At 52.6% G+C, this 13,352-nt stretch overlaps 1 protein-coding gene across 1 annotated transcript in view; it reads left to right on the top strand.

Annotated features, from left to right (window-relative positions):
* ITPKB (inositol-trisphosphate 3-kinase B) overlaps positions 1 to 13,352 on the top strand; it is a 70,644-nt gene that overhangs the window by 42,793 nt on the left and 14,499 nt on the right. Inside the window, exons 3-4 of the mRNA XM_065632581.1 lie at positions 11,806 to 11,905; positions 12,544 to 12,757. Coding sequence (XP_065488653.1) covers positions 11,806 to 11,905; positions 12,544 to 12,757 — 314 coding nt within the window. The remainder of the gene's footprint in view (positions 1 to 11,805; positions 11,906 to 12,543; positions 12,758 to 13,352) is intronic.

Here is a 13,352-nt window from a genome sequence, read left to right as displayed (position 1 = left end):
CCAGGGTTTTGGGGGAAACCTCGCAGCCGGAGCAATGGCAGAGTCAATGAGTACCCTTAGGGGTGCTCAGAGACTCTGCCATTGCCCTCGCCCCACAAAACTGAGGTATCTCCCCCTTGTGCCTGTGCCAGCATCAGCCTCCGGGGTTATCTGGGGTCCCAGGCGAGCCAACAGTAGGACAGGGTGTTTCTCCCCGAGCATCCTCTGCCTGCTGCACGCCCAGGAATTCAACAGGCAGCCATTGCAGAGGCGATTTTCCATTATTAATGCTCAAAAGAAAGTTCCGTTTTCCTGTTTCAGATGAGCATTTCCCCTTTGGGTTAGAGAAACCGCTTCCTCCCCAGCACCCCGTGGAAGCCTGTAAACATGCGCCGAAGCAGCAAATTCCTTTGCTGGCCTCTGCATTCCTCTTTCCACCAAAAAAAACAGCGTGCTCCCAGATGGCACCTCTGCAGCGTTGCATGCACCAGCTCACAGGAGATCTGAGCCGTTTATACAGGAGCAGCCTGTTTTTTTCCTCGATTTCTTAGGAGTTAACAGCTGAAATCGCCTTTTTCTTCCCCTGCCCCACCCCTGCGTGTCAGCGCACGGTTGGGTTGGAAAATCTAACCCCTCGTGCCGCACCAGGACGCAGGGTTGGGTAACCCTCCGTGCCTCCGTGAGGATCCCGTCCCTTTCCCTGCGGGCTCAGGGGTGTGCCGGGGTGCAGCAGGGCTTGCCGGCGCTGCGCACAGGCTTCAAAGGCAGAGTCAAAGAAGCAGCATAGGAAACCCCCGTGGCTCATCGATAGCAAGAAACCTCCTTGCCTGATGCTGTGACGGCTTCTTCACCCACCGCCCCGTTGGCCTTTCCTGGACGCAGGGCTGCCCAGCGGGCACTGGCACGTTCATCGGATGCTCTGGCACCGGGCAGGCGTGGTAGGACATTGGCTTTGGTGGCAGAGGTACGTACCCAGCCCTGCAGAAGTCAAGCTGCGTTGCTAAAGCTGGCATTTTTCAATGACTCATAACTAAAATGGCTAAAGGGGCGCGCGTAGGGCTTTAACTCTGAAAACGAAGCCGAGGATAAAATTGCCGCTGGAGCTGTGCCAAAGGTCTGCTCGCCATCAGACCTTCTGCTGCAGTGGGCTCGGGGGCAGCTGAAGTGTGAATTCCTCCCTCCGAACTGTTCTCCGAGGCCGCTGTGCAGCAGCCACACACAGCCGGTGCCATCGCTCTGCCGAGCTGGTTCCAGCGCCTGTGCTCACCAGGCTGGGTAACCCCTCTCCCAGCCGCGGTGGTGACCAGCACCCTGCCTGGAGGAGCATGGGCACAGCAGGGGCTGGATCCGCACGGACAGGGAATGGGGTGATGTGGCGGAATTCAACAGGGAGACGCTCCCTGTTTGCAGCCTGATGCTGCTGTGTGGGGAATCGGGAAGGAGCGGCTGAGCACGTGAGCTGCTCTGTGTTTGAAGTCCTGTAATTAGTCCAGCCTATTCATGCTTCTGGGAGTGCCTGGCTCCAGCACAGCCTCTGGTTGACGCGTCCAGCGAGGATGGAGTCCTTGCGAGCAGCTTCTCCTAACGTGCGAGGTTTGTTCTTCCCATTCCCCTTTAGAGCAGTGCAGCCAGAAAGCTGGCGGAGGATGAAGTCTCCAGGGTGCTCATGAGGTGGGCTCAGAAGCAGTTCATGGCAAACAAACTTATGCCTGTCTCATTCTGATGGAGGGGAGCCCTCTGTGTGCCTGTGAGCCCTGGTGCCAGGAGCAGGAGATGCTGAGAGCTGTAACATCTGCCCCACGCTGCCCTTGCCCGTGCATTGCCTCACAGCACAAGGTGGGACTGGTGCGCGGGTGCGTGGTGCCTGCAACGAGCCTCTTTTTGCCTTCAGGGCTAGACCACTTGTTTTTTTAACAGCACTTGAAGTCAGTGCTGCGGTAAGATCAGAGCCCCGGGGATGTGAAGCTCAAGAGAAGCCCCTTGGCTGCTGTGCTTTATCACCCAGGGAGATGCTTTGGGCACTGCAGGGTGCATCCGCAGCAGGTCCGCAGATGTGGGGAGGATGCTGCGTGACACGGGACACGCGTGCTGCCCCGGCGCATGTCTGCAGCATCCTGGCTGCTTGCAATGCCCCTCTCTGGACAAAGACGTTTCCCAAAGCCACCGTCTTTCTGATATGCTCCTTCTGTAAGGATTTGAAACCAAGGAGGATGAAACTGCATTTTGACTCTTGGAGGAGTTTCTCCTGGTTGCTGATTACATTTAGGAGCTGCCTCGGAAAAGGGACCGGTCCCATGGCAGCATGTTGAGGGTGTCGGGGAGCCATGGCTGAGGCAGGCTGGTGCTCCCAGCAGCTCCTGTGCAAGCAGAAACTCCTCCAGCCACTTAGCAAAGGATTTGCGGTCCCAGCTCTGAAGCAGGAGAGACAATAAAACTCTAAATAGTACTTTAAATCATCAAAGTGCTATCCAAACATGAGGGACTCCAAACACAAATGAAAGTGCTAAACTAAAGAGGAATTAAAAGGTCACGCCTGTTGAAGATTTAGCTTTAGGGTTTAGTCATGTTTATGAAACTTTTAACTGCTCTTCTAAATCAGCTTTTTACACTTCATATACCCAGTAAATGTGGGTATGTTCAGGGCTTATGACTAATTTAAAAAATTTTCTAATCTAAGCAAGTTACCGCAGCCATTGCTTTGCCCGTTTTTCTTCGCTTTCCTCTCTGCCTTCCCACTCCAGCCAAAGGCACTTGAAACTCATCCGAACATTTCACTTCATGCTTATGGAAGAGAGATGCCTTTCTCACTCAAATATTCAACAAAGCGAGGTTCACTTACGGTCAAATAGCGTAAAAACAGCGAGCCAACGCCATGAGCGTGCAGGGTGAGGGATCAGTGATGGAAACGTTTTCTGTATCCAAGACCAGTGCGAGCTCCTGGGCATTTCTGCACCAAGAAAGCTCAAGTCTAAAAGCCAGGCCTCTCTCATCCAGCTTCTCCTGCAGGTTGCTTCACTAGCATTGCATGACTTGGTTTTGTATAACCTTGCTCATTCATCATCAGTGCTGATGGACATTATGCTCCTAAGGTGTTATATTTACAGCGTCCGTATCAATGTCCCCTGTGCTAATGCCAGGGGGAATACTTCAGATGGCTACAACAGCGCTGGAAGCCGGTGGCTGCTTTGCCTGGCCCATGTCCACCATGCCTGGTAGTACATCAGGCTGAACGATGAGGGATGTAGCATCACACTGTGATGTGTTCCTGCCGTGGGCCTTCAGCGGGGAGGAAATTACACCCCCCTTGTTTGGAAGCATGAGCTCTTGGCATTGCAGCTCACGTCATGGCCCATGTCAAAGAGCAGACCAGTCCAATCCCAAGCCTTTCTGGGTTGCCTCCAGAAGAAGACAGAAAGAAATCTAACTCAGAATATAAGTATTAGAAGCTGCTTTGTTCCACTCATTGATGTTAATTCTGCATTTGGTGTCTCTGACCCAAAATACCTCTAAGCAGACTGTAAGTGTAGTGCCCTGGTTTAAATCCCTAAAAACTTGCCTTCAAATTGTAAGAGAGGGTGGTCAGCAGCCCGCATCCTGGGAGTAATTCTATCTACCAGTCTAAGTAAGCCAGACTGGAAATAACTTGGACTTTCCCATCACATCCTGGTCTGAGCACCCATGTTGCTTCCCAACATGCCCTGTGCCAGGGACCCCCCTTCCCAAATGACTCAGGGGTCTGCAGCATCCCTCAGGAGGACCTGTCAAAGCCTACAGCTCCCATCCCACCTCCCCAGAATTTAAGAGCCTTGCATTGAGATTGTTTCTTGCAGGAAAGCTGTGCCATACCAAACCTCTGCCCACGAGGACACTTTGTTTTGACTTTTAGGAGCTGGATCGTTTCCCGTATCCTAAATTGCAGCTCTGGCCTTTAGGCTGCTGAGCTGGACTTCAAACCAGGCAACCAAAGACTGACAGTTGTTTGGTGTTGAGAAGGGCATGTCTTCTGGTCTCAGAGGGCATGTGGGAGCCAGCAGCATTTTGGGATTTACACTGGCAAGGTTGGGAAGACTCAGGAGGTCCTTCCCCACTGGCAGCATGAGAGCAAGAAGTGCCAGAGCCAGCCCAGGCTCAGGAGCCCACATCCCTAACTTGTGCTGCGCTGCTAGAGGAGCCGATGAGCTGTAATGACACTTGAACCAGAAAGACAGCGGTGAATACTGTGGAACTGGGAAAGGCATCAAACACAAGTCTCCGGATGGAAACGGAGCAGTTTCCATCAAAGCCGATGACAAGTTCCCTGATACGGGGTCAGGTCTTCGGACAGCACAGCGCGTTTCTCAGCTGGACGCCTGATCTGGCTGCCTATAGCTCTGAGCACCAGCGTGTTGCACAGATGGGCTGCAGTGCTCCGGGACTTTTCTGGCAAATCAAGTCACCGAGGCCCACTTTTGGCTAGTAGCAAGTATTTTTATAATCTGCTGCTTTTTAAAAGCTAGCTGCTCGCCGAAGATGAAGCACTGTGCGGCTTAAGTAGCTGTCCACCAAAAGTGATCAGATTAGCTGCTTCTGAGTTATTCACTTGCCTTCTCCAAGCTGAAAATTGCTTAACAAACCTTATTTGTGTGTACTTAATGAGTAACAAATATATTTCCAGAGATCTGGATCAGTTCCCACTCAGGAAAGTAGGCTGAACACGTCCGATGCTGGCAATTAATAATGCAACGAGCTTTACGGGAAAATCAGTTATGGTTGATCTGCATTAGGAGGTTTTCAGCTTTAATGGAGTAATGTTGCTTCATCAGGAAGCAATGCCTCATGGAGACAACCACAGTTTTGAGGCTCAGTTAGTCTGAGCTCCAGTGCAGGCTTTGCCTTAGCTCTCGTTTAAGCTTTTTGGACTTCTTTCCTTCTTCGCCAGGTTGGACAGAGAGGTCTAACACCACCTCTCCTCTCCGTAGCGATAAACCCTCAGCGTGCTGCTGACGTGGGTCCCGCGCCGCTGCCGCGCTCTGCTTGTGCTTTGTTGGGTGAGGAGGTTGCAAATGTCCTTATGGGCGATGGGCGGTTTGTGTGCCACCGGCTCCCACAGCCGCTCCGTTTCCTTCCATTGTGACAGGGGAGGTCAGACCGCAGGGCTGCTGCTCACCCCTCTGCCTTCGCTGCTTCGAATTCCCCTCGCCTCCATCACAAGCAGGAAGAGGCAGCTTGCAACAAAGCTCCTGTTTTTTTCCAATACCCTGGAATATGTTTTCGATGATCCGAGCAGATGTTCCTGGCTTTCAGGCGTTCTTACGGAGGCTCCTCTGTCGTACATGCTGATCTCTTGCAGATGGCAGAGAAGGCAGTAGCTTTATCGCTCTGACCCTCTACCCCAGATCTTTGGTCTTGGTGGGACTGCTCCCTGGTCCCACTGGAATAAAGGACATTCCTCACAAAGCCAGATGGGTGTGCCGTCTCTCCTGCCAGTGGCAAAATCCTTGCTGGCTAAAATGAGACTATTCTGAAAAACAAAGCATCTGAAGTAAAAGAAATAATTCATGTATTGGGATTTTTTTCTCTCCTTAAATGAGATGGAGACCTTGGAAAGCAGCAGAAGCTACTATGCTCCAGCAGAACCTACTATGCCCCAACTATCAAAATCATTTATTTAATGGGGCTTTTGGGTTTGGACCAGAATTGCTAGGCACCTGGAAGGACCTTTCAGTCACCCAACTATATTCCCCTTTAGTAATCTGGGTTAAGTCTGTTGTTGGGCCTTGCTTTATCTTTGTGCAACAACCACCATGAGAGCCTGACTGGCATTGCCTCTGCCAGGGTTTGGGGAGCTGCTGAAATTTCTATTAAATGCCTTGTGTGACTAAACCAAAAAATGCCTACTGAGCCAAAGCCCTCCCATTGCAAGCTGCTCCTCTGGCCAAAACGAGGTTATTTTGCCGTTGTGTGGTACAGAAGCAAATGCATCGGTGAGGATGAGGGGAGTTTGCGTAGAAGGAAGATAGTGTAAAATATGGGCCATCACTTGCTGCCAGCATGGGGCACACCAAAGCGGTCACTGGGCTCTTCCTATCGCTGCCCGGATGGAGGGAGAGGTTTGAGGGGCTGAGAGGTGGCGAAGCTGAGCAGAGCATAACCCCCGGCTCTGCACCGCGTTAGTGATCGCACTCCAGAGCAGGTCGCGGAAGGGTTTTCGGCTGGGATCCTGCATTTTGGTCGCCCACGTGCCAGGACACGCCGGGAGGAGGCATCCCACGGTACCTGCCAGCTCTGCCCCGCGTCCCTCCATGCCCGGCACAATGGACAAAGCTGGCCTCCTCGCCGCGGCAGAGTGACAAGGTTTTTCCCAGTCAAGGGAAAACAATCATCACTAGGGAAACCTTAACTACTTTTTAAAGACCAAAAGAAAACACATTCATTCTTTTAAACATGGAAAACTAAATGGCCTCTTTTTCCTTGGCTGTGTGTGCATGGCTGCAGAGCAGGCTGACACGGAGTGAACTCTTTGGGCAAATGCTCCCCCCACTTATTTAGTTATTGAAGAAGAGGGCTCTCCAGCGCAAAGTCTGCCCTTCTCAGCTGCTCACTGTGTTGTTTTTTAAACCAGCAAGGCTCCAAACATGAGGAGCAACTCACCAACCGTCCTACTTGTGAGTGAAACATCCTGGCGCCTTTCTGAGCTGTGCCGAAAGCCCCTTCCTATGGGGGCCCCCAGCACCGCGGCTGCACTTCTCCTTTTGGAGGAGCTGGAAGCGAAAGTGAAGAGTGGAGAGGGCTCCCACCCACACGAGCCCCACGGGAGGGTGTTTGGGGAGTCACCCCGGTGCCCAAGGAGCAAGCGAGGATGCTGGGCATGGGGCAAGGCTGGCGCGGTGCTTCTCCTGAGCCGCTGCGCTTGGCGAGGTGTGGATGGCCGGGGATGTGCTGTGGGGCTGCATGGCCCTCCGGGGGTTTCAGTTCTGCAAGGAGCTCCAGGGGGTGGCTGGGAGTTAGTGTGCCACAGGACCGAGGCTTTCTCCAAAGCGAAAGGAAAGCCGGGGTGTCACTTATGCAGACCCCTGGGCTGCAGCAACTCCACTGAAGCCGGGGTAGTCGGTGGGCATTGGTGACTTTACTGTCACTTCACGGTTTTCCTCTGTCTCTTCAGATCCTAGGCTAATTCAGGATCTTCCTGGGAGAAAGGGACTGAAATTCTTTTCAGAAGTGGGAAAAATCTTTAATTTAATGCTGGTCCCACTCTTCCCCATCCCCTGCCCCAGCTGCATGATCTTGCCTTGAATGGTGCATGCTCTAGTTGATAAAAAGCACTGGAATACAGGTCCAGCTCTCGCTATTTCCAGGAACGTCTGGTCCCATAAAACCATAGGAAACTGTAATTTCAGCAAACGAAATCATTTACTCTCTATCTCTCTGGCTCAATGCATGGAAGGGGAAATGCACCCCACTGGCTCTGTGCAGGGGGAATAACAACAGTCGGATTCCACCTCTGGCCACACTGGAAAAGGGAGGTGACAGGCAGTCCCAGAGCGGCACATCTTCAAGCAGACATTAAAGAAATGCCATATGCTACAGGGAAAATGTACAGCGAGCGCTGAGCTCATCAGTCACTTTTGTTTAAACTAATTAAACACAATATATCCTCTGACCTTCTGGGTTGGCACTAAATTCTCCTATGTTGTTCTTTCCATATGAATCTCTATTGACATATGGGGAAAGCCCAGAGTTTGCTTTAAGCTTCAGATAAGTAAAGTTAAACATGCAGCAGATAAAATTGTTTTCCCAGCACTCCTCTCCCACCGACCAGTTGTGAGTGATTGCTGGGAGGGCTTAACTCCTCTGGCCCATATGCCGCCCCGGGGTCTGGGTATGGCACTCTGCAGCCAGGGAAAGCAAGCTAGCGAGCAGCTGTGGGAGGGCAGAGTGCTGCAGAAACCCTTGAAAGTTCATTTTTGGAGATGGTTCTGACCGTTGCTCAGCTGCATTTCCATGTGGCAGGCGATTAGGGAAAACGGTGCTGCTCCTCACTAAATCTGTTTCCAGAGTCACTGAAGAATTTGCTACCTAACAGCTAATCAGTCAGCATTTGCTGATGCTGAAACAGGTTTTAAATAAAAAGTGTTGAATTGCATCAGACACCTCCTGCATATTCGCTGCTAATACAGGCTATGTGCTGTTGCTGTGTGTGCAAGAGCGCAGTCGGTCAGCACGGCTTCGGGAGTTTTCTGGGAGGGAAAGCAAGCGCAGAGCTGGATTTGGGGGAGAGCGGGGTGCCAGGGTGCCACAAGCAGTCACGGGCTTTGATCAGACAAAAGAGTTGGAAGCGTGCTCAGCTTTCGGCGTGACAACCTGCGTGCTCACTTTCTCGCAGGCAGATGAAAAGGGCACGTATTCACCAGCATCGCTTGGTGATGCCACCTGGAGAGCTATTTTTCCCATTACGGTGGAAAATCCTTTAGTCTGAGTCAGGGCACTTACTGCAGGTAACTCCTCTATGTGCCTGTGTGCCTGGTCCTACGCACAAATTACTCCTTGAAATATATACCGAAAGTTACAGCTGAGTCTGGAGGTGATGGCCTTACAGTTCCCAACAGGCTGAGTTAAAGAAGATTTCTTTTGTTGTAAATAGCTTTAATAGTCCCTTTGCAGAGGCTGCCGAGCGCAGAGGGGCTGTTGCCTGCACGTGGCCACCAAGACAACCTGGAGAGGTGTGAACCTTGTGTCTGATTTTCCATGGCCAGCTGCAGGAGCCCGACACGGGTGTTGGCATCACCAGGATCCCAAGCCACCGGCTTTGAGATGTTCACCTCTGTCTGAATCCATGCCAGCGTTCAAATAAACGCAGATCTCTGGGAGCCCTCAGCCATCCCCAGTGGCTGTGGTGGAGCCTGCTGCTGGTTCACAGCCACGTAACATCACTCTTGAAACTATAGGGAAGGCACAAAGGATGAATTTTTAGAGCAACTCCTTACCTGGGGAGAATTTATCTTCAGACAAAGGGGGTGGCAGGATCACTGGAGGCATTGGCCAGTGTGACTTCTCCATGGTCCAGCTTCCATCTCTCCTCTGCGGCGGGTGGGCAGCCCCAGAGAGTGGAGGGGTGAAGTCGTTCAGCTGCTGGTTTGCTAGGGAGCTGCCCCTGCAAAACTCACCACCTTTTGAGCACTCCCATGACAGAGCAACAGGACATTTTGTATAGATATGTACACCCCCAAAAAAACTGGACCCGGGAAGCTGCTCTGCAAAACGAGCTGTGCATGTTGGGCAGGAACGTGCGATGGGCTGAGGGCACGGGAGAGCTTCCTTTTGATGAAACAAACTTTCCCTCGTAACACTGGGAGTGGGGTCAGGTGTAAACCAAAAATCTGACAACTCCCGAGAGAATCACAGAGAGGACGGTCCCTCCTCTCTCCTGCAAGTGCCATCATGAAGTGCCCCCCTGAAGCTGCGTGAAGTGGAATTGCAGGTGACCCTGGGGTGGCAAGGACTTGCCTGGCAGCCCATTTCCAGCAAGTTGGGAGTGATCTGAGAGGGACGAAGCAGCCTCAAGCCTCTCTATAAAACATGTCCTTAAATATGTTCTTAAAACTTGGGTTGGAAATGCCTGGCCAAAGGTGTGTCTGAAACCAGGCGGTGTCTGGATCAAAGTGTTTCCCTCTGGTGTAGAGGAATGGGGACGTGCTACCTGCTCCTCATGCGAGTGTGCTCAGTGACTGGCTTTCTGTCTTGTTCAGCTCAGCAGATAGGTTTTTGTGGTGTTTTTTCTCCCCGGGGGACTCTGGGCCACTAGCCCGTGCTGGGAGCAGTGCCGGAGCGGAGCGCATCGCTCCTGGGAAAGCCCCGGCAGGGGGAAGGCAGGACGGCTTGCCTTGCTTTGGGGGATGCTTGCCTTCATTCTGCCTGTACTTTGAAGTACCTCAAGGTTTTAGCTATAAAGCTGTAACCACCGAAAAACAAAACCTTGGCTCGGGAAGACACATTGCCTTGGCATGTTTCCTGGGACTGAGTGACTTATGATGCTGTGCACTGGGGGGAGGACTCCATCTCTTTGTTTCAGAGGAGGTGGGTCCCGCTCATCAGGAGTCCAAACTCCCTCAGAGACTTCTTCTTCCCCCTTTTTTTTCATGACATCAGCCAGGACTCGATGTTACTATTTTAAAAACAAAAGGAGGGGACACCCCCCCGCCTTCCCTCTCGCTCTCTGCCAAAAGGAGAACAAAGAACAGCTTAAGCGCACAAGTTCTGGCACTCCGTTTGGAAATAAAAACATTCATCCTCATGTCAGGTAGGGAACTGCCCGACATCCCTGCCAAAGCAAGCAAGCTGGGTGGCAGAGCAAACCCGTGGCGCGGAGGAGCCGGGGCGAAGGGGATGCCCAGTGTCACCCCGCGCTTGCGGAGCTGCTTGCCAAACTCCTGCATTGCTGTCCCACTGCCAGGGCACGCCAGGACGCTCCCAGCCACAGGCAGTCGTCCAGGGAAAGGCCGCCCTCCTGCTCCTCCTGGGCTGGGAGGTAAGGAAGAACCTTTCTTCTTCCCCTTTCCCACCTCTGGTCCCCACCGCCCGGGCAGCCCCTGCATCTCCGTGCGATGTGTGCCCACTCCCCGGCAGGGCTGGTGCACAGCGCAGGGGTAACCCAGTGTAATTTCCACGCTTTAGACACTAACATCTTTGTCTGGCTTCTTCCTCGCCACTTAAACATGTCAGCAGTTCCCAGCATGGATTCCTGCGCCGTGAGTTCACCCCCCGACAAGCGTCCAAACTGCAAGTCGGGGCTGCTGGCTCTTCCCCGCCTGTCTGCGAAGTGTTACTGGAACAGGGGCCAGTTCTCCCAACACGAGGAGGAGATTACTTGGGCTTTCTGGAAGGCTCCCTCCCATGCCTTTGGACTGGAGCAAATGAGGATAATTTATCTGTGGGCTTCCGGCTGAACCCAGTAGCTCGGAGCAGCCAGGACTACGCCGTCTGTTTGTTCCAGCTCCTGCAAGAAAGCATTTTTCCATTGTCACCGTTGTATATTGTTCGCCTGGTTTGTTTGCACCATCGCCTTCTGGGCTGAGATAAGAGGTTGTCTCCCTGCCTTTTACTGGTGGCACAGTCCCCAGAACAATCCAGGGAAAAACTCTTGCAGGAAAGAGCCTTCGAAGGAGGCTTTTGTATGTCCGATGCAGCCCTCGTTACAGTCATGTAAATAGTTTTGTGCAATCTATCTGGCGAGAAGCACAACATGTCAGAAGGGAATTGTTCTCTAGAATGTAGTTACGGATGAGCCAGAGCAGGCAGATCAGCCGCACGTGGGTTGCCAGCTTAATGCACAAAGCAGCTGCCTTTCAGTGGGGAACAAAAGCCGGGCGGTGAGCCCCTGCGCGGCAGCGCGAGAGCTGCTCTTGTTCCCCGCAGGAGCTGGAGTAGAATTTTGTGGCCGGGTAGAAATCCTGGGCTCCCTTCCCTGCTCCGTTTGCCCTGATCTAATGCGGTACCCAAGGATGGGTTAATGTCCCTGCTGCTTCTGCAGAGGGATGCGGGGAGCGGTGACGAGGTAAAGCGGATGACTGGGCCCTCGGCAGCAGAAGCAGCCAGCTGGAACAACACTGTAACACCCTCCTCTTCAGTGAAGTTATTCGTGATTTTTGAACATAGAGTCAAGGTCCAGAGGCTCTGGCTTGGCACAGGGAAATGAGAAAAGTACAGATTCTCTGTTTGCTTCCATCCTGCGCTGGCTCCAGTGCCTCCTCCCCTGTCCAAAACAGCTGTGTGCTGCCCGAAGTGACTTTACAGAATGTAAAAGCTTAAAACATTGCATTCACCTTCAAGTTTGTTTGTTTTTTTCCTTAGAGCAAATCATGGCGGAAGATCAAAAATATGGTGCACTGGTCCCCATTTGTGATGTCTTTCAAGAAGAAGTACCCTTGGATCCAGCTAGCGGGACACGCAGGTACGAAGCATGGGGAGGAGCAGAGCGGTGGAAAGGTTCTTTGTTATCGCAGGTTAATGGGCTTTGTTTTCCAGAATTGCTTCTGACTGCTGCATGAATCTCACAGATTTCAGCTCCAATATCTCTAGCCCAGGAGAATGACTTACCTAAATGCCAGGGAGGGTGACGCGGAGGTGCAGTGCTGTGTGCTTTCAGGCTCCCAGTGCCAGCGGGTATTACCTTGTGCTGCGTCACGCTTTTCTCTCAAGCAGCTGAGTCCTTTGGGTGAGACCCAAGCCCTCTTGCTGATCCACAGCAAAGTATGTGATGCTGCCCAGCGCAAAGATGCCCCACACGGCAGCATAGGGACAAAGCCACAAGGGCTGAACCTACCATGAAGTTCACCGAGGTGGTGAAGCAAGTGTGTTGGGTGCTGCAGGGCAGGTCTCTGCCCTGTTTAAGGTGTGACATTGCTGGCCATAAACCTGACACAATGTGAATCTGGCAGCCCGAGCTTTTAAGTCCCAGCCCGTGGGGACTCTTTTTGTTGCAAGCATAAAGAGGGATGCTTCCAAGGTGCTGGGCTGCCCTTGTGTTGGGAAGGTGCAGCATCATCCCCCATCCAAAGCAAGTGCCACGTTGTCCCTTGTCACCCTCAGGTAGTTTCAAGGCAGCGGCCAATGGCAGGATACTGAAGAAGCACTGTGAATCGGAGCAGCGCTGCCTTGACCGCCTGATGAACGATGTCCTGAAGCCCTATGTTCCTGCCTACCATGGTGATGTTGTGAAGGACGGGGAGCGATACAACCAGATGGAAGACCTGCTGGCTGAATTTGACTCCCCCTGTGTTATGGACTGCAAAATGGGGGTCAGGTTAGTGGCTTTGGGTTCATTTGTTTGAGGCTTAAGATGGGACACTCAAAGCGAATGCATCTCCTGGGTAAAACCCTCTGAAACATGCAAGTGAGAACACCAGGCTTACCTGCCTTCAGGCTAAGATAACCCTACAGCATGAGGAGAGAGCCATGGGGGAGCCTGGGTGTGGGAAGGACACACCAGGCTCTTTCCTCTCTGCTTGTTGACTGTCCCTTGTGCTGGGCACATGCTTTGGTGCAGCAGAAGGGACAGCAGTGCTTGGGTTTGGGTACACCAGAACAGCACAGCAGCTTTTAGGAGGATGGCAACCTGCCTCTCGCTGCCGCAGGGGGACACAGCCAAGGGGCAGGGAGCAGAAGGTGCGGGAGATCCTGCCCAGGGTGCCGGAGGGGTGAAATAAAGACACATGAATGGCACAGCTTCCATGAGCAAGAGACTTTCCTCTGCCTACCCTTTGCTCCCACGCACACTTGAGTGGTTTAGTGCCTTTTATGCAAAGTTCTTGAAACGTTTCCTAGCAGCTGAGCAACATTACCCGTGTCCTTCTCAAGAACCGTCTACAGATACGCCAACATCCCAGGCTGCAGCCACT

The sequence above is a fragment of the Caloenas nicobarica genome, chromosome 3 (assembly GCF_036013445.1).
Source record: "Caloenas nicobarica isolate bCalNic1 chromosome 3, bCalNic1.hap1, whole genome shotgun sequence".
Classification (NCBI taxonomy): domain Eukaryota; kingdom Metazoa; phylum Chordata; class Aves; order Columbiformes; family Columbidae; genus Caloenas; species Caloenas nicobarica.
Note: the sequence above shows the minus strand (reverse complement) of the source record. Positions and strands in the feature narration are given on the sequence as shown.